Here is a 21,833-nt window from a genome sequence, read left to right as displayed (position 1 = left end):
ATCTGTTTAAAGTCCTTAAAACGGAAATACTGCATTTTGTTGCTGCATGCTCACATGTGGTGACTCGTGTAATATTTAATTATACTATAACAGCTAATTGAGCTCTTAAAAGCACGTGCGTCTCCTCACTAACGACTTTACGTCATATAGCAGATTCTCAGCAATCCGCGCCTCCGTAATGCATCTACGTCATCCAACATCTTTCCCCCCAAAGCCGCAAATTTCCCATCATAGCCCTCAGATGCGCTTCCCCTCCACCAGTGACTCCTCACAGTGACCGCGGATTTGACTCCTCGCTTCCAAACGTGTTGCGTGCGTGCGTGCGTGCGCAGGGACGCGCGAAGTTAATGGCAGGTGGCTGGCGCGCTACCCGCAGCACCGTAACATCACCGCTCCCTCTGCGCAGTTGCTGAATCGCATCCCATCGCTGACCCGTTTGCAATGACCGAACTCGTTGTGCGGACCCTTCCGTCCCCCTCAGGTGTGCAGAGTCCAGGACCGGACACGTATAAAGGGTGGCTTTTTAAATGGACCAACTACCTGAAGGGATACCAGCGCCGCTGGTTCGTCCTTAGCAACGGCCTCCTGTCATACTACAGGTATGTTTACGTTATTGATTTTTTATTGACAGCATCTCATGTCTATTAACTTTGCTACGTCGCATTTTTAAAACCCATGTCGTACTGCATTAATTGGGAGTTTTTTATGGTACAGAGCGCTCAGAGTTCCTCATAAGTTTTAATGAATAGGCCTCTGATCCATGTGTGCACAGGGGTGTAACTGTAGTGTTAAATAATGCATCAGCTGTCTGTGTTGCAACAACATCTCGTGCTTCTATAATTAGTGACGGGGACATCTGGAGCATCTAGATCTCGTTTCACCCTTCTTTCAATGGGGTGGTTATTTAATACGTTTGATCACAAAATGTCAATTTAAGTAAAAACATATTTTATTTGTGTTCAGAATTATGTTTCCCTTTCTTTAACATGTAGAAAAGGTTACTAAAGGGATAGTTCCCTTAAAAGAAAATTCTGTCATTATTTCAAAATATTTGTTGACTCTTTATTCTGTGAAACACAAAAGAAGATATTTTAAGAGTGGTTTTGTGTCCAAACAGTGGAAGTCAGTGAGGTTAGTTCTTTTAAATATCTTTGTTTCGTCCAGAAGAATGTGATACAGGTTTAAAATGAGTACATTTAACTTTTGGAGAACTTTTCTTTTCAACCCAGATCTCAATCAGACCCTACTTTCTGTAGTATAATTAATATATACATTTACATTTACGCATTTGGCAAACGATTTTATCCAAAGCGACTTACATTGTATCGTATTATACATTTGTTTCTTACTAAGCGCAAACCTTGGGATCGAACCCATGACCTTGGCATTATTATTGCCATGCTCTGACCACTGAGCCACTGGAAAAATACACAATTTTATACATTTAAAAAAAAAGCGATGTCATTAGTATTCTCACATGACAAATGCGTAGTATGTTACTGAGATCCCTTCAAAAACAAATCCGGGCTATACTGTAGAAAACAGACTTTAATGCAGCAGAAAATGCTACCTCTCCACTGCGGTACTTTATAAAGTAACTGTGTATGGATTAGATATGAAAGATGCTCTGATTCAGCACTCTTGACTCAGAGATCCTGCGGTCATTGTATTGCGGTCGGCATGCACGCATTACAAAACGAAAGTCCAGGGGTTTGGATTATAGGGCTTGATCCATATGGCATTGCTGATATCTAGGGATTGAAAGAAAGACATTGGCCAAATTCCAGTACTGACTATATAATATTGTGCTTCCGAAATGAATACCAAATCTGATAAACGTATTAACATTTAACTGCACCATTAACCTGTGTGTGTGTGTACATTTGCCTTCAGGACTCAAGCAGAAATGGCACACACCTGTCGTGGCACAATTACACTGGCAACAGTGCACATCGAAGTGGGCGATACCTGTCATTTTGTTTTGACAAGTGGAGGGCGGAGCTACCACCTGAAAGCTGGATCAGAGGGGGAGTCTCAGCGATGGGTCTCTGCTCTACAACAGGCTAAAGCAAATGCTACGCAAATGTTGCACCATTCAGGTGAGATCTGCAACCATTCTATCATACTAGTACTACTCTTACTACCACTGCAGTAAACAGTGTGTTAGGTGAGGTACTGTTCGTTCACACTCCAGTGTACACTGCATTCTGTGCAGTATTGAGTTAGTAAGGTAGAACGTTTTGATGTTAATGAAATTTAAATTACAGAATTATTACAATGTAATGTGTATTAAAACATTCAAAAGAATCTGGGCATATTTTATTTCACGTCAAGTTTATTTAATAAGTAAAACAAATAATAAATAGAAAAAAAATCTTTATTCTATTCAGAACATTAAGTACACGTTTAACCAAGTTAAAACTGTTTATTTTATTAGGCTACTTAGTATGGAACAAAATATACAATACCACCAGTGCCGCCAGGGGGTAGCATTGTCATTGGATATTTGAGAGCTATTTTTAGACTGCGAGTTTAAATACACCTTAATGTACATCTAGATACATGCATTTTATATCCCTTTAAATATTTTAATTGTGGTTGTGTAATATTTTTATATTCATTAGGTAGGTTTTAGTCCCTGTCTCGGATTTCAGATGCTTAACCATTTATCCTCAAATTATATAATATTAATAATAATAAATACTGCATGATTTACTTTAGTACCCTGCATAATTCGCAATGCATAATTAGCTTTTGTTTTTTTAATATATACAGCACACATCATTTATATAATATATTTATATGGTCTATTTACCTCACATCATTGAAAATGATTAATTTGCATACTGTATAAACTATCCCACTGTATAGATGATTTCATCTGGTCCTGAATGTAAGGTCTAGTGTGTTAGCCCCGCCCACTGTGTGGGATGAAGGAAGAGTATGAGGTGAATAAGAGGGAGGGTCAGAAGGAAAACAGGAGAGGGTGAGAGAGAGAGAGAGAGAGAGAGAGAGAGAGAGAGAGAGAGAGAGGGGAGCTAAGAATGTGACGTCGAGGAGACACGCTGTTTTCCATTTTCAATGAAATCCACTTTGAGATCATCATCTTCACTACAAACTGTGTAGGACATTCCTCTTCGTTTCTCATCCATTAAGTGCACTCATGAAAAGGTAGGAACAACTGTTTGCAAATGTTTGAATGCAATTTGTGAATGAAATGTTAGAAGCCTTTTGTCTGTGTAAAGAATAAGTTTAAAGGGCCACATGCCCAATTTCATAGACGTTGATGTGTCTTGTACTTCTGTGCCATATGATAAAAATTGTGCTATTTAGAGGAAGGTCCTCATGATTTATTTTTACAAGACTACCCGTTTTACATCCCAGTTGATCGGATGTGCTTTTATTTCACCCCATAGATGTCTAGTATAGTTGTTCTCTCTTTGTTATGAAAATGTATGTATTTTAAAGAGGCTTTGAATCATGTCACTACCTCTCCCTATAATGTTCTTATTGAAATGTTTGCATGTGGTCAGCTCTTCTTTCATAAGCCAGATGCATTTAGTGCTTCGAGTTAAGTCTAAGGATTTGTCTTGGGGTTTAGGGTTAATATACAGATTACATATATTGCAGTTCAGATATAGCTTGGAACCCAAGCCTTTTATATCAATCCTATGCCAATTTCTGATCAAAGGAAACAGAGACTTCATTCTAAAGAACATGAGTGGGGCTTGTCCACGTGTGTGATTGCCGGTGAGTTGCTAAGGTGTTCTGGCCACTTCCTAAATATGGTTTATTATTGTTTATAAGACACACCCCCAAGTCTCTGTATAATATTCTGGTTTCTTAGACTTCTCTGGGTTTTGTTTGCCTGTTCAAGGGAAAACACAGTTTCCTCAAGAGCTTGTATTTGTACAGTTATGTGTGAGGTACTTTCTACATGACTCAATGTAAATCAGATTATCCGTGTGAAATGCAAGCTGGCAATTTGGCCAAATTGGATTGTCAGGTAGACACGAGTTTAGTGTCGCACGGTTTCGTCTAGTCGTTCTTCTCATCCTTATTTGTCTGTTCTTATCCGCATCCATTCTTCCATAATCACACTTTTCTATTGCATTATTCCTCTCAGCAATCTCATTTATCTCATACCCACACACATTTGATTTCTCCTCGCTGTTAGTTGAGGTGTGGTTAGTCACGGATGACTCATTCTCCAGCAGGTCAGAGGAAGGGGATCTCTTACTGGTTTCTCAATGCTTTCCTCCTCCTGTACACTTAGACCAGGCCTCTCTTTTTAATTTAAGATTCATCATTGCAAATATGACTGTAAATTGTAGTCTTCCGCCAATGTCTATATGAGGCAATTCGTGAGGTATATGGTTATTTGGTTTCACGGGTTTGTGTCTTGCACTTATAAGGCAGAAGTTGCACAATAGTTTTCGATGTATTTGGGTCAGCGGACCGCTTTAGCAGCCTGGATGAGCTCTGGCTCTTTTTTCTTTAATTCTGCACTCGAGAGATGTGCTAATATATTCTTTCCCATTGTCTTCACCACAAGTGCAAAATTGCAGCGTTTTTCTTAAAATAGGCTCAAAAAATAGTTTGGATTAGATACAGCTGAGGAGAAGATCGAAGTTGGCAGTTTGGTGTGAATGTAATGAGGAAATGTATTCTTGTAGCTGGTGGATTTGTTTATTCTGCCCTTGTTTGTTGTGCGTTCTAGCTAAACAACATACTTAATAAATATGTATTCATGTATTATATCACGTGTGTTTATAATGTGATTCATTGCTTTGGTGAGCATCACATGTACTGAACATTTTTTGTGTGGCTGTGTGTGGGAGATATTATGTTTGAAAGCACACAACAAAGACTTGTTTTAATTTATTGTTTGGTAAAATGTGGACAAACTCAGCCGCTGGGCTAAAGAAATGTCCATATTTTACCCTACAATGGGCTAAAAAAACTCTGTTTTTATTCAGTGACTATGGTGCTGTTTAGTTGCTAGGGTTTCTGAGGTGGTTGCTAGGTTGTTCCGAGAGGTGGCTGGTTTGTACTACCCAAGTCTTTGTGATATTTTGCTTCCTAGATATTGCGTGGGTAATTTTTTGTCTATAGAATTTTTTACATGTTTTATAATCCGATTGGCTAGAAAAATATGAGCATATCTTTATCACATTTTTTAAACTCTTATATATGAGTACATTCTTTTATTACCATGCAAAAAAAAACAAAAAAACACAACAGACAAAAAAACTGAAAATTGAAAGTGACGAAAAGAAAAGGAAATTAGTCAATAATACGTACTATGATATATAAACACATATCTGAAATTGGTAATATCTGGATTTTTTTACAATCCTATTAGTAAGTTTTGTTAATGTAACAGCTGTATAAAATAAGTTTCACAAAGATGCTGTTGTAGTAAATATCTGTCTGTGATTACCCGAAACCAAACCTATCAATCATTTCAAGACTAATAATGCATGACCTTGGTGGCGCCACAAGCCATCAGTTCAGACCCAAACACAAGGTCAACTGAGGGTCTGTTGTACCTTCACATCTGTCATGAGATAATCTGCTCATGTTCAGGTGCCAGCAGGTTATTGAAAATGTAAGGCTATTACCTGAGTGTCCACCCACCCCTTCCTTTTATTTATCTCCTGTCACTCATACACAGATTGTGATTCCTGTGATTCACAGACATCTGTCTCTGTTGTGTATCTGCTTTGGCCTCCTACACTCGACAAGATGTCTTGTGTCACAAACAAGTCAATTTGCCAGTGAATGATGGCCGTGTTTTCATAGAGAAGGAGACGATGGCGAGACGCATAAGCCTGTTTGCTTTTTCCATTCTTCTAAGCTTCTAAAAATAGACGCCCTACCGATTGCGTGGGCCTTTGTTTCCATGGTAACTGTGTTCATTCACAGAAATCTGGGGTTTGAATGGGATGTCGGTGAAAGTATCGCCTCAATTCTCATTCACACTTAACCATTCCATCATCTGCTTCACATCTTCAGTAACATCTTTCATTTTCCAATCTCTTTCTTCATTCATCTTATTTTTTCTTAGTTTGAATACAATCGCTCTTTCTGTCGCTCTCTCACCTCTCGATTCATTTGTGTGGTCATTTTGTCGAGTCCATTTACAGAGTCATTGGACAATTTGCTTGTAATTGTAAAGACCTCCAACAAAGGACAGAACTCAGCTGTCACATCACACCCCTCCAACACTCTATCTGTGCTATTTATACACTTGCCTAAAGCACTCCAGTACATTTTGCCCTCTCCAGGGGCTGCAAAATATAGTCCATACAAAAATCATGCTGTTTTTATCATGGTCACATAAAAGCGAGTAATGAATATTGCCATCGGTGGCACAAATTGATTGTGTTTTTCCTGATGTCCAATCTACAGCAGACAAAACGCAGTCTCGCAACACATTTTCAATGTTTTTGTTAAGACTGCCACAACTGCGATATACAATAAGCTAAAATGTTTTTTTTCTGGTGAAGACACGGTTGTAGATTTGTCGCTTCTGCACCTTTAAGACTTTTTCACAAACATCCTCTTTGCATGTTTAAATCAGCAAAATGCAATTTCAAACAATTTTATTTCACAAAGTCAAGAAATATCTGATTTTACATTATCCAGCTGTAACCTTTAGCTTTCACTATAAGATAACCCTACATGGCATTTTTCCGGGACATGTTCTGCCCAGGATTTTAGCTGCGTAGCATTTGTAAACCGCATACATCATCAAGGTTATCTGGTTAAATGGCACGTATGGTCACATTACTATAAAACAGACTACATCACCATCGATAGATTACCAGTCAGAAAAAAATACCAAATGAACACTTTAGGATTGTGAAAAAGAGACTTTTTTCATATTTGCACAACATAAATTGCGGTTCTCTTCATTCTGCAACAAACCAAAAACTAAACAGATCTCTTCCCCCATTGACTCCCATAGTAGAAAAATACTATGGGAGTCAATAGCGGATGAGATTTTGTCAAGAAACTCAGTGGAGAACATGGCGTGAGAACCCAAGTGCAGGCACAGACAGGACAAGGCAGATGAAGGGGTTAACGGATTTATTAAATAACAGGGCTATAAAACACAAAACAAAACCCACGCGGGGGAAAACAGGACAGGAATCTATAACTTTAACAGGAAACACTGACTAACTAAGACTACAAAACAAACACTGGAAATACAAACACTAAACTTACACTTACTATGACAAGGGTGATAAACACGACCAGACACGGGCAAGGAACAGTCAAAACAGCATACAGGGTATCATATACAATGAACGCGCACAGGACAATGGAACATGAGGACTCTTTATAGGGAAGACAGACAGAGGATCATAACGAGCAACAGGTGCTGGGGATTAGCACTAAGGAGAGGCTGACGAGGAATGAGATGTAGGGAACAATGACGAGACTAGGGATGCTCCGATACACCTTTTTTGCTTCCGATACCGATTCCGATACCTGAGATTCAGTATTGGCCGATACCGAGTACCGATCCGATACTAAGGTAACATTTTTAAAGTGCACAATTACTTAATAAACTGTGTGCATTGCTGTGCAAGACATCAAGCTCGACTTAACATTAATTTCCTGACCCCGTAAAACAAAATAACAAACAAATGATTCACAAATTTTGTGAATTATTTATTAAACCAGCAAAATAAAACAAAATGTTCACTATCTTAAACTTGAAATTCAAAATTAAAGTGCAAATTAAGCAGCTGAATAAAACAACAGCTTCACTAGCTTGATAGACAAGTATTAATAAATGGAAACAAAATCTCTTAATAACTGTTATGTGCAAATATAATTTAAAAAATCAATGCACAATAAACAATAAAGCAGCTGAAATTGAGCAAAAAAGCAATAGCTTCACTGCTTTAGATATTCAAACAGGAATCAGTTCTTTTTAATGCTTTAGTCATTAAAGCAAAGTCCACTAAACTAAGCTAAAGTTTAGTGGAAATCAAATTTAACATCCAACACCGAAAGATAAATAAAACACTAGCTTCCCTAGCTTGTGCTGCACATGTAAAAATAAACGGAAAAAGATATAATAGTTTAGTCGGTGCAAATAGAAATTCAAAGTCAAATTATCCACAAAACTCAGCGCATTGACATCTTTATTTTTTTCGTATACATGTTTGCAGACTTTTTGGTACAGTTCAGGTCTCAGTTACGCTTCACAATGTCGTACCACGGCTCCAGGTGGTTTATAAGGAGTCTGAAGCCATTGTTCGCAACGACGGACAGCGGTTGCAAATCCATTACCATGAAATTCAAAATGCTTTCAATGATTTTCGCTGCTTTCACACTACTAGATGGAAATTTCTGAATTATTTTCGTTGTCTCCTCTAAAGTTAGCTGCTTCGTACCGTCTCGTTTTAGTTTCTTCAGCTTATTGAACTCGGCGTGCTTAAATTAGTAGTATTATAATGAACAGCTTTATCACAACCCCTCGGAACATTTACTTCTCATGTATTGCAAACAGCGGTGTAACTTGTTGGCGTAGCTGTTCTAAAGTAAATCTAAATGGCAGATATTTTTTGTCGCTCCATGCTGTTCGCTGCTCAATGTAAGCTATGTTCGCTTGTTCACGCACACTACGTAAAGAGCACGTTGCTAGCGTATGATGTCACACGCTTCGCAAAGCACAGCCACGAGAGAGTTTAAGCGCCGGTGTCTCCAGGAACTTTTACATCGCCTAGCAGAAATTTTATGTAAGCTAGATCGGGTATCGGTGCAATTTTTTCACCGATCTAGAATTTTATTCAGTATCGACGCCGATTTCCGATACAAATATCGGATCGGAGCATCCCTAGACGAGACACGAGAAAGATCACTCAATCTCACACAAAACCATAGGTTATGCCATGACTCCACTCAAACAACAAGAATAAACATGACATGATAGTGGAATCATGACATAAGCCCCCCCTTTAATGAGCACCTCCAGGTGTTCATCAAGGGGTAACTAACGAGACAAGACTGACTGGGAAACAGACAAAAACCAGACAGACAAGGTGAACATGACAAGGGGCATACAAGAAATAATAACAAATGGGTTGGGGTGAGACAACAAAAATAGCAAACAAGGGAGGGGGGGTGGGGGCAGACAAGAAAACGTGGGAAGTCCAGAAGGGGTAGGGCTGGGTGGGGAAGTTCCAGCCCTTGGGGACGCGCCAGGGCGCGGAGCCCCAGGAGGCTTGACAGGGGTAGTCCTGGGGGGAACTGGGCTAGTCCTCGGCTGGAATGCCGGGCTGGACCAGGGCTGGAAGGCCGACTGGATCTTCGGCTGGACAGGGCTTGGTGCTGACGGCGGCTGGGCAGCCGGACTTGACGGCGGCTGGGCAGCCGGACTTGACGGCGGCTGGGCAGCCGGACTTGACGGCGGCTGGGCAGCCGGACTTGACGGCGGCTGGGCAGCCGGACTTGACGGCGGCTGGGCAGCCGGACTTGACGGCGGCTGGGCAGCCGGACTTGACGGCGGCTGGGCAGCCGGACTTGACGGCGGCTGGGCAGCCGGACTTGACGGCGGCTGGGCAGCCGGACTTGACGGCGGCTGGGCAGCCGGACTTGACGGCGGCTGGGCAGCCGGACTTGACGGCGGCTGGGCAGCCGGACTTGACGGCGGCTGGGCAGCCGGACTTGACGGCGGCTGGGCAGCCGGACTTGACGGCGGCTGGGCAGCCGGACTTGACGGCGGCTGGGCAGCCGGACTTGACGGCGGCTGGGCAGCCGGACTTGACGGCGGCTGGGCAGCCGGACTTGACGGCGGCTGGGCAGCCGGACTTGACGGCGGCTGGGCAGCCGGACTTGACGGCGGCTGGGCAGCCGGACTTGACGGCGGCTGGGCAGCCGGACTTGACGGCGGCTGGGCAGCCGGACTTGACGGCGGCTGGGCAGCCGGACTTGACGGCGGCTGGGCAGCCGGACTTGACGGCGGCTGGGCAGCCGGACTTGACGGCGGCTGGGCAGCCGGACTTGACGGCGGCTGGGCAGCCGGACTTGACGGCGGCTGGGCAGCCGGACTTGACGGCGGCTGGGCAGCCGGACTTGACGGCGGCTGGGCAGCCGGACTTGACGACAGGACTCGGGACCACAGGACTCGGGACCACAGGACTCGGGACCACAGGACTCGGGACCACAGGACTCGGGACCACAGGACTCGGGACCACAGGACTCGGGACCACAGGACTCGGGACCACAGGACTCGGGACCACAGGACTCGGGACCACAGGACTCGGGACCACAGGACTCGGGACCACAGGACTCGGGACCACAGGACTCGGGACCACAGGACTCGGGACCACAGGACTCGGGACCACAGGACTCGGGACCACAGGACTCGGGACCACAGGACTCGGGACCACAGGACTCGGGACCACAGGACTCGGGACCACAGGACTCGGGACCACAGGACTCGGGACCACAGGACTCGGGACCACAGGACTCGGGACCACAGGACTCGGGACCACAGGACTCGGGACCACAGGACTCGGGACCACAGGACTCGGGACCACAGGACTCGGGACCACAGGACTCGGGACCACAGGACTCGGGACCACAGGACTCGGGACCACAGGACTCGGGACCACAGGACTCGGGACCACAGGACTCGGGACCACAGGACTCGGGACCACAGGACTCGGGACCACAGGACTCGGGACCACAGGACTCGGGACCACAGGACTCGGGACCACAGGACTCGGGACCACAGGACTCGGGACCACAGGACTCGGGACCACAGGACTCGGGACCCCCTGGTTCCCGGCTGACCTCCGCTGCCTCTTCTTTTTCAGCCGAGCCACCCGTCTGGTGGTCGGCTGAAGGAAGGAGGTAAAGGGCAAAGCCGGTTCCGGGTTGGAGGCCTCAGAGGAAGACCCTGAGGAAGTTCTCCTCCCCCGCTTGCCACGGAGACCAGTCGGTGGTGGTGAAGCTGCTGCGGTTGAGGCGGAGGGCACGGTGATGCCCACAACCCCGACCTGCAGGGTACGACCCTCTGGAATAGCAGCCAGCGGAGATGGATAGCAGGATTGTACTGGGACCCTGGACTCGGACCTGTTCGTGGCATACCGCCACACGACATCGAAGTCCAGCGGTCTCAGCATCCTCATCTCCGCCGGCGACAGAGGATCCCTGAGGCCGCGGCTGAACAACACCGCTAGCTCCGCCTCCCCAAAGACCACCTCCTCTGCGGCATCCAGGAACCTCTCTACGTAGGTCCCCAGATCACCATCTCCTTGGCGGATACCGCAGAGGTGGCGTGCCTGGCGGGACCGCAAGCGGTTCACCTTGGCTGCCTGCTGGGTTCTGTTTGGCGCGTTCATTCTGTCAAGAAACTCAGTGGAGAACATGGCGTGAGAACCCAAGTGCAGGCACAGACAGGACAAGGCAGATGAAGGGGTTAACGGATTTATTAAATAACAGGGGTATAAAACACAAAACAAAACCCATGCGGGGGAAAACAGGACAGGAATCTATAACTTTAACAGGAAACACTGACTAACTAAGACTACAAAACAAACACTGGAAATACAAACACTAAACTTACACTTACTATGACAAGGGTGATAAACACGACCAGACACGGGCAAGGAACAGTCAAAACAGCATACAGGGTATCATATACAATGAACGCGCACAGGACAATGAAACATGAGGACTCTTTATAGGGAAGACAGACAGAGGATCATAACGAGCAACAGGTGCTGGGGATTAGCACTAAGGAGAGGCTGACGAGGAACGAGATGTAGGGAACAATGACGAGACACGAGAAAGATCACTCAATCTCACACAAAACCATAGGTTATGCCATGACTCCACTCAAACAACAAGAATAAACATGACATGATAGTGGAATCATGACAAGATTTGTTTTGTTACTGGGATTCTTCTAAATATCTTTCAGTGTGTTAAGAAGAACAAATAAATGTATATAGAACCTGAGGGTAATAAATTATGACAGAATTGTAATTTATGGGTGAACTGTCCCTTTAAAAATATATTATAATTATTCAACCCTCCAGTGATGCCAATACACTGTTTAAGCATCTTGACATGTATATCCCTTGTATTTCTCATTTTACACTCCTCTATAGATGACTCAGGTGATGAGGGTCCACTGGCCCAGCCGGATCGTGCTCTGATCCAGGGGGCGCTCAAAACTTTGGCCAGTAAACTCGATGACCTCAGCACCTGTAATGAGCTGATAGGGAAGCACGGTGCCGCCCTCCAGCGCTCCCTCAGTGAACTAGAGGATTTGCGCGCCCCTACCGACGGTGCAGATAAACTGAAGACCGTCAACGAACGAGCAACTCTCTTCCGCATCACCTCCAATGCTATGATCAATGTGAGTTCATTTGAATCTACACTGTGTACCAGGGCTGCTAACCGAAAGGTTGTAGGTCCGAACCCCAGAAGGTATCACGTTAACCTAACCGCTTTGTGTCAGGCCTGTCAGGACTTTGTGGATCTAGCAGAAGCGCACAGTCGGCGATGGCAGCGTTCGCTGCAGTATGAGCGGGAACAGCGCCACCATCTGGAGGAGACCATTGAGCAGCTAGCCAAACAGCATAATAGTTTGGAAAGAGCGTGGAGGGAATCGCCCAGCACACACAACCGTGAGAACAAAAATCACACATCACTCAACAAACACTTTGAGTCGATATGAGCTGTAAATGCATTAACACATCATTGATTTAGATGTGCTGAATTTTACAGAAGGTTCAGAGAGAACACCAGAGGGAGAATCCAGCGAAGAAAATGATGACATAGAGTTCTTCGATGCCATGGAAGATTCTCAAGCCTTCATCACAGTGCCAGTGAATGATCAGCTACAGCACAGGTTCATTTATACATCATCTTCATTCAAAGTGTTGAGAAGTATATTAAAAGTCCAATATATAGTTTTTTGTAGGATCTATTGACAGAAATGCAATATAATATACATAAATATGTCTTCATAGGTGTATTAAGACCTGATATGATTAAGCGATATGTTTTTATTATCTTAGAATGAGATATTTTTATCTACATACACCGCGGGTCACTTACATGGAATTCACCATGTTGTTTCTACTGTAGCCCTAAGTGGACAAACTGCTCTACAGAGAACATTTCGTAAATGTGTTATCGAAAACTTAAAGACATCTTGGGCCCAATCCCAATTCTATTTAATAACCCTACCTCACCCCTATTCCCCTTTCCCCTAGAAACAGAGTGGCAAGGGGAAGGGCTGAAAAACACTCCCCTAAGAAATGGGACACCACTACTACACTGTTATACCTCATTATAATACGTCACTGATAGCTCCTACAGAGATGCGTCAATATTTAACACAAACTTCCAAGATGCTGCTGTCAGCTCTAGTCATGTCAATTTCGTGGATTACAGCCTAAAACGTGACACTTATGGCATGAATTAGCTTTTAATCATTCTCAGGATATGCATTTTGATGTCAACAATTAAATTTGTAGTAGTAAAAATTATAATTCATTATATATAAGACATTATCATTAGTAACTACACAATTTTTGATATAAAAAATTATGTTTTTTACTAGTAAGAAATGCATTTCTGATATCTGAAATTGAATTTGAATGGTCCCGGTCTGTTCGCGATTGCATTCCAGAGACGTCCCTGGTAACAATTACTTTTTGCAGTAAGCTAAATGTTGTGACTTTTTTAAACGTTTCAAGTATTCACGACAAGAAACTGAACACAACATTAAATTGAACATAAACAAGATGATTATTTGTTGTTTTAATCCTTAGTAAAGCCAGTATAAAGGCTTACATTATACAAGCATGAGCAGCCATGATGGAATATTTCTTACCCTTCGTTTGTTGTGAAGTGCCGAAAAATCTTCGTTTGAAGGGCTATACAGACCTAACCCCTACTCCTCCAACCAAAAGAGAATGCGCCAAACAGATGGGTGTAGAAGGGGTAAAGGGGTAGAAATGGGATTGGGCCTTAGTCGTGTTTCAGCCACCGTAGTGCTTTCAAAGGGAGGGGCGAACGGATGCTGCTAAATTGCATACACTTGACCTTTAACAATAAAGACTTCATATTCAAACAAAATCCAAACAACATGAAGAAATATGTAAGTGGCATCCTGTCAGCCAATTAGAGAGGAGGGGCACACATTTTTCAGTGCCCTTTGGCCACGCCCCTGTCTATGCCACTGTTGTGTTAAATATGCATATGGGTACAGTATGTGTGTTTGTGTGACAGACACTTGAGCAGTACTCAGAGCGTGAGTGGAAGTTTGTCCAGTAACTGGAGTCAAGAGGACAATGTGAGTTTGAAAACACACAAAATGTTTAAAACATACACCGCAGCCAACTAGATGTGTAGATGTGTGTAACTTACTATAGTGATGTGTCCACAGGATAATTCAGGCATGTACCTGCGCCGGGGCAGACGCTGTCGCATTCCAGACAAGCCTAACTATTCCCTGAACCTGTGGAGTATCATGAAGAACTGTATCGGCAAGGAGCTCTCCAAGATTCCCATGCCTGTAAGTAGTGCCGTTCAACGAATAATCACGATTAATCGTGTCAATGTTTGTGTTTACATAATAAATGTCTGTGCACTGTGAATATTTATTTTGTATTTATAAATACACACACATACATGTATAAATTTAGGAAATATTTGCAGGGATGTATTTGTAAATAATTTTGATTATAAACTTTTATTCATTTTTATACTTAAAACAATATAATGTATGTGTTTATAAAAACAAAATAAATATTCACAGTAAACAGACAGCTTATATTATGTCAACACAATCTTTTATTCTGGATATGATTAATCGCGATTAACCATTGAACAGCCGTACTTTTAAAACTGAATTATACATGTTAAATGATGATGATCATTCATTTGGATGCTGCTTCAAGGTAAACTTCAATGAGCCGTTGTCGATGCTCCAGCGCTTGTCGGAGGATCTGGAGTACAGTGAGCTATTGGACCGGGCGGCGCGCTGCGAATCCTCTCTGGAGCAGATGTGTCTGGTGGCCGCCTTCTCCATCTCGTCCTACTCCACCACCATTAACCGCACGGGAAAACCCTTCAACCCACTGCTGGGAGAGACCTACGAGCTGGACCGCCTGGAAGAGTACGGGTACAGGTCCATTTGTGAGCAGGTCTGAAACAATCTACAGTTTTATCGATATACACTCCATGTTTATCTGTGACGGTGTGTTGTTAATGTTACACTGTTTTGATCCCCTTCTGCTTGATCTCTCTCACAGATAAGTCACCACCCCCCGGCGGCAGCCCATCATGTGATATCACAGCGAGGTTGGACCCTGTGGCAGGAGATCACCATCGACAGCAAATTTCGCGGCAAATACATCTCTATAATGCCGCTAGGTGAGCTGTGAACATCAGCTCAGAGAACATCAGGGAAGGCCAGACACAAAAAAAAGCTGATTGCTGTCGGCAGGTTTATAGCGGCGTGTGCTCATCTGGAAATAAGAGGTTCTGTTTGGCTGTTCAGCTTAGCAAACCAGTGCACAAGAAAAGGGAAAGAGCAACCAAACTACAAAGTCAAGAGCAAACTCGCGGAACGCAATTTTTTATTTGTTGATGTCTTGTTGATATTTTTAAGTTATCAGACATTGTGGATATATTACAAATACGTTTGTGAATTGTGAGATTTTTTTTAATTGATAAGCTATCGCTGCTTCATTTATGTTTTGTATACCAACAGTCACTAGCGTTGTGAGTTGTATGGAAAATTATTTTCTCACGTGCAGACCCAGAACAAACGTGCTACTTCGCCGCCGGGTTTGACCATCTGCATGGTGTCAGGTGCAACATTGGACCTTGACGCAGTCAACCTCTTTTGTCTGCGATAGTTCATTACGTCCGCTTGCTATACTGAAATCAATAAGGGGAGATTCACATTTCACGTCTAAAACCTTGAGTAAAACACTATGAAAAGTTGAACTATTTCCATCTCGATTTTGCGCCGATGAGCCTAGAAAAACATGCGCGCCGCGCCGTATACACACCCCCACCCTATTTGCGTGCCTGCCGCGTGTCTACATTTAAAATAACAAACTTGCCCATGCAAAAGACGCGTAATGTGAATCTCCCCTTAAGCTCTCCAGAGTACTTAAAGTTTGGATTGTTTATCAACTGGTCCTGATGATGCTCCACTGTATTTTTGTATAACTCAAGCAAGATGCTAACAGAATTAGTAAGTTAAAGAAAATGCCTTTTTCAGCACTGTAGATAAAAACACAACTGAAGCATTATATCGCATGGTGACAGGTAAACATTACACCATGGTGAAACATGACTTCTCCTTTCTTCTACATATTACATTTACATATTTGGCAGATGCTTTTATCCAAAGCGACTTTCATTTCATTATACTATGTATTTGTATGTGCAGTCTCTGGGATCGAACCCATGACTCAAACCTCTGAGCTACAGGAAAGCTACAATTCTAGGGCTTTTATCCACTTCATGAAGTCTTTTATCCACTTCATGTTCTTTCACATGCTTTAGGGTAAATATTTCATCAAAGAAAAAGAAAAGCTTTCTATTTAAAGAGCCTGTTATTCAGGCGGAATCTGATGTTTTTAAAGAACTCTCTGCAGCTTTGAGTTTATTTTTAGTTCAAATGTCTTGTATTTCCACAAAAATGTGTCTTATTCTTGCTCACAATGGATCTGTTTGGCTCCACAGGAAGCATTCACCTGAAGTTCAACGCAACTGGAAATCATTACGTGTGGAGCAAAGTGACCTCCACTGTCCACAATATAATAGTGGGCAAACTGTGGATTGACCAAGTATGCACTTTGTTTTATACACCTTCTTATAAATCTCTTCCAAATAGACAGTTTTAGCAACTACAACATAAATGTTCTGTGGCCCAAACTTAACTTCCAGTAGACCTCCCCAAAGAATCAATAACTGTTGAATAATTTTAATTCAATGTATACAATTAATACAAAATAATATATTTATATAAATTAACATTAATATAAATGAAATATAAAATGAATTGTTTTATTACAACCCAAACAAACAGGTGCATGCGTCTAAAGCAACTGTTATCAATATGTTTTAGTCAATATCGAATGATGAATCAATCAAAATTACATATTTTAACGTTTTTTCTTGTGAAAGTATTTTTTCGTCTTAAATAGCTTGTGTTACTCTACACCTCAGCTTAATTAAGTATACTCAGATATATGAATATGCAAATTAGCCCCGCCTCCACTCAATCGCACTCAGGTGTTTAGATTTTCAGCACAGGGAGTCTTTAAAAGAACTATTTTAGTTGTTCTTATGTGTTTGTGGATTATTATACAATGTGACATCTCCTGCCAATAATACTATCAGCTGTATTATACTATCTGCACTTTATACATCTTCAGATCTAGTTTGTGTAATTTACAGACTTTCCCCAAAATCAAGAGCAGAAATTGAAAATTATGTTTACTGATTCTGTCAGAACCTGTGTAATATTGTGAATATATGGTCATGCCTGAATACCGTGGTTAGAGAAACTGACATATTTACAAAAAAAGCACGACTTTCCGTGTCTGATCGAAAATGTCTATTACACAAAAAAATACTAAGGCCAGAAATATACATTTTTATTAAAACGCAATCTTATAAAAGCTGCAGTCTGTAACATTTGCCTCTCTGTTTGAAACATAAAATTGCAGTTATTTTCTATACGGAGTTGAACTGAAATTATGTCAAACTGACACTTACATTAAATCTGACCTGATAGCTTGAATGATAAAAAGTATTTCCACAATAAGGGTAATGTAAAAAAAATATGTTTTACATTCTTGCTAATAATGGATTTTTATTGTTTTTTAACCAATCAAAGTTCAGGCTACAACTAGTTACTACAATTAAAAATAAGAGCATTTATTGAGAATAGTAACATCTGCATGAAGGTTAATATTAGACATCTGCCATTGCTGCACAGTAATATCCAGTCGCTGATCAACGGCTCCTTCATATTATCACTATATTGGTTGTTTTAGCACAGATGTACATTAACATTCAGGACTGAAACGATCTGTTTTCACTCCTTCAGACCTCATTTTTTCCATGATGTCCTTTCCATTTGATGCAGGTTGGAAGGGTCAAAGGAAAGATTATGAATTAACAATATAATAAATGTATTAATTAAAATAACTTTTATGAAATAGTATTATTTGCTCATCCTGTGAACTTCACGCTTTGAGTTTTTTCATCTACATAGAGTGGCTGTGACTCATCATCTGCACTCCATCTGTTGGAGAAAAGTCACCATTGGGACTGTTTTTCTCCATCTGTCTCCACCCCCCATCTCTCTCTCTTTCTGTCCTTCTCATTCCCACTTGAGAGCAAACCGGAAGTCCAAGCATTTATAAAGGGATATAACTGATAAATGCTTTAAATAATTAATTTAAATCTATCATATGCATATTATAGACATACAGCTTGAATGCATTGTATGTGTTTACCAAATGCATCCACGCAAATGTAGTATTAATCTAATGATTCTTTTGTTTGACACAGTCTGGGGACATTATAATAGTCAACCAGAGGACCAAGGACACATGCCACCTCAAATTCTCCCCTTACAGTTATTTTTCCAGAGATGTTCCCCGCAAGGTCAGTGTGACCCTACAGTGTGCCTGTCAATTCAATGATATAAAAAGCTGTATTCTGCTGCCCTCTCCAGGGCAATAAATGTAACCACAAGAGCATTAATATGTGTGTCCTATTTGTCTCCAGGTGACAGGCGTAGTGACGGACAGCGAAGGCTCCGCCCATTACATACTTTCAGGAACGTGGGATGATAAGATTGAAAGCGCAAAGATTATAGAGAGCAGCCATGGATGTGGGGAAACCGAGGGCAAGCAGAAAACCGTCTATCAAACTCTACCGCCAAAACTACTGTGGAAGAAATACCTTCTGCCGTACGAGACACTGCTGTTGAGTGTTTTGAAATAATGTTGTTGTCACATGATTTTGAAAATCTTTTGTTTTCTGATTTCAGTGAGAATGCTGAGAACATGTATTATTTCTCTTCTCTGGCCCTGTCTCTGAATGAACCAGAAGATGGTGTGGCCCCGACTGACAGCCGTCTGCGGCCCGACCAGCGCATGATGGAGGCGGGTCTGTGGGATGAAGCAAACACAGAGAAACAGCGTCTGGAGGAGCGGCAGAGACTGGAGAGGAGAAAGAAAGAGGCGCAGGCCAACCTTGCACTGGAAGAGGGTATGAGAGAGCTGCAGTGTTTGTTAATAATGGATTGTAGTATAATATTCATACTATATTTTTAATATTGAATATTAAAAAATTGAATTGTTCATTATTTTAATTATATTTAATATTTTAAAATAGATATATACATTTAAATTTGTTTATTTATGTATATTTGTGTAAAAAACTATAATACTTATTAATAGCTAATATTGATACTATAATATAAATAAAAAAAGCTATAGACAGTTTCATCGGATGCACTTCCCCGACACAAATTTAACTGCCGGTCTGTGTTTTTTTTTCAGTCTATATAATATTACAATTTATATTATATTTAATTGATATAAATATTTGAGTTTATGTTTATTGTAATTTAATAAACCATTGGGACTCTGTTGTTTGTTTGCGGAGGTCTACCGGAAGTTAAGTTTGGGCCACATAACGTTTGTTTATGTAGTTAACGCTGAAGCCGTCTTTAATTGAATACTATAATATTAAATACTAGTTAATTACACAAATATGTTCCATAATATATACCATCATACTGCACTGATTATGTGGTATGTATTATGTATACTATCCCTAGTATATTTTAGCAAGTTTTTGTATTTTTTTTATGTTAACTCGGCAATATTTCCCAGAAAGCTGTAATTAATCAATTAAAAGTATTTCATTTTTATCCTTTATAATTATTTTATTATATCTATAATGTTTTTTTTAAATTAATAATATTTATAGATGTATTAATATAATTAATAATTATATTCTTAATAATAATGTAGATTTATTTGTTTAACACCCTATTGGCACTAAAAGCTTTTTATTACAAAAATATTCATAATACAAGCAAACTTCACAAGCAAAGATTGTTATATACAATAACTATGCTTAAAACAATGTATGAAAAAAAATAGTATTTACTAAGGTTTTTTCATTTAAATACTTGGATATGAAAAAATGGATATAATTAGCATTAATATTATTGCAGTATGCATTAACATTGCACTCTGAACATTTGCTTATTTCTCATTGAAAATATTTTGCATTCTGCAGGCAGAGTGGTGGAGAGCTACCATCCCCAGTGGTTTCACAAAAAAACTGATTCAGAGACAGGTGACAGCAGCTATGTGTACAGAGGAGGATACTGGGAAGCCAAAGAAAGACAGGACTGGAATCAGTGCCCTGCCATCTTTTAAAGCCTCCGACACAGACGACCGATCCATGATCTGAATCAGGAATGCTGCTTACCAATGCTTCCAAATGAAAGATGAAGAGTATATGAAAGCTCTGCAGTATATAATGTAATTTAGTGTGTGTGTGTGTGTGTGTGTTTTGGGGCATTGAGGAAACTGGTTTGCAGCAGGGAAAAAATATTGTTTTCAGCACAACAGATGGAGACACTTTTTTTAACATGATTCAGACTGATGGACAAAAATAGCGTTTATTATTAGTGGAATGTAACACTTCACAAGGGATACGATTCTTCTTCAAAGATTTGAATTTATATCCAGTTTTGCAATTGTTTCAGGTCAAATGTGTGATGTTCCTGAATTATCCACTGTTGTGTGAAGAAAAACACATTTAACAGAGCACACACTACTTCTGAAGTTTGCAGATTGAATCGTTTTATTGAAATGTAGTATACAGTAAAATACTGTAGATTATTTAGTGCAAACATGCAAACTAGAAAAAAAGTGAGATTAGTTTTGCTTTGACAAAATAAGAATTACTGATGTTAAGTCATTAGATGGCAGTTTGTTAATGCAAAAATCCATTTAATTGCAGCCCATTTAGGCATTAAATATAAATGTAATGTTCTGTTATTGTGTGGGTAACAAATTATGGCTTAATGGACATTAAAATGGAAATTTTCTGTATATAGTTACGGCTAAATGTTTGCAAACATACTGAAAACATCAATGGTGTTAATTTATTTACGCAGACTAATGAATCATTTATGATGTCCAATTTAAGGGCCCATCTGTATATTAGTACATTGCATTAGTTTGTACATAGCGAATAATAGCGAGTAGTTCAAGCATCTGTTGTGTTTGCAAACCTTTGGCAATGAGTTTAAAGTAAAACGCTGAAATTTCATGGTAGCAATATTACCTTAGTTTCTAGAATTAGCTGCAAAAGCACATTTCCTACATTCATGCTGCAAATGAACAGTAAAACATTTTAAAATATTGATCACAAACTGTGCACCGTAAGAATGGATGCAAACTTATATTTGAGCATTAAAGAACATTCTGAACATTGTCTGATTAGAGTTATGTATCAAACTTATTATCATAGCATACTTGAAGAGCTCCATTGCTTATGGTACATGTACTGGATGAACATTTTCCTAACATCACTAGCTGCTGCCTGTTCAACAGGAAGTTAATAATCCATTGACAGGTAGAGGTTGCCACAGAGAGCTGGGTAAAATTGGGCAGATGGAGGTCCGGGATTATGGTGTTCAAGGCCGAGATGAAGTCTACAAACAGGATCCTGACGTAAATCCCTGGTCTGTCTAGGTGTTGTAGGATGTAATGGAGTCACATGTTTAC

General features: G+C 41.0%; 1 protein-coding gene across 1 annotated transcript; it reads left to right on the top strand.

Annotated features, from left to right (window-relative positions):
* The first annotated feature begins 241 nt into the window (after positions 1–241).
* LOC130412142 (oxysterol-binding protein 2-like) lies at positions 242–21,540 on the top strand. The gene is made up of 14 exons (XM_056737289.1): positions 242–599; positions 1,894–2,099; positions 12,141–12,391; positions 12,494–12,662; positions 12,763–12,886; positions 14,275–14,338; positions 14,432–14,560; positions 14,946–15,191; positions 15,300–15,420; positions 16,747–16,850; positions 18,586–18,681; positions 18,805–18,989; positions 19,070–19,290; positions 20,332–21,540. Exons 1-14 carry the CDS (start codon positions 442–444, stop codon positions 20,472–20,474), a joined length of 2,217 nt encoding a protein of 738 aa, XP_056593267.1. The 5' UTR covers positions 242–441; the 3' UTR covers positions 20,475–21,540.
* The last annotated feature ends 293 nt before the right edge of the window (positions 21,541–21,833 follow it).

This window comes from Triplophysa dalaica, chromosome 22 (assembly GCF_015846415.1).
Source record: "Triplophysa dalaica isolate WHDGS20190420 chromosome 22, ASM1584641v1, whole genome shotgun sequence".
Lineage (NCBI taxonomy): Eukaryota > Metazoa > Chordata > Actinopteri > Cypriniformes > Nemacheilidae > Triplophysa > Triplophysa dalaica.
This window is presented reverse-complemented; position numbering and strand designations above follow the sequence as displayed.

What these genes read in the sequence shown, in the direction of transcription:
- LOC130412142 (XM_056737289.1), top strand. Translation starts at nt 442, where the DNA reads ATGACCGAACTCGTTGTGCGGACCCTTCCGTCCCCCTCAGGTGTGCAG. An exon ending in ACAGGTCCATTTGTGAGCAG is followed by an intron (nt 15,192 to 15,299) that starts GTCTGAAACAAT and finishes TCTCTCTCACAG; the next exon opens with ATAAGTCACCACCCCCCGGC. An exon ending in CAACCTTGCACTGGAAGAGG is followed by an intron (nt 19,291 to 20,331) that starts GTATGAGAGAGC and finishes TGCATTCTGCAG; the next exon opens with GCAGAGTGGTGGAGAGCTAC.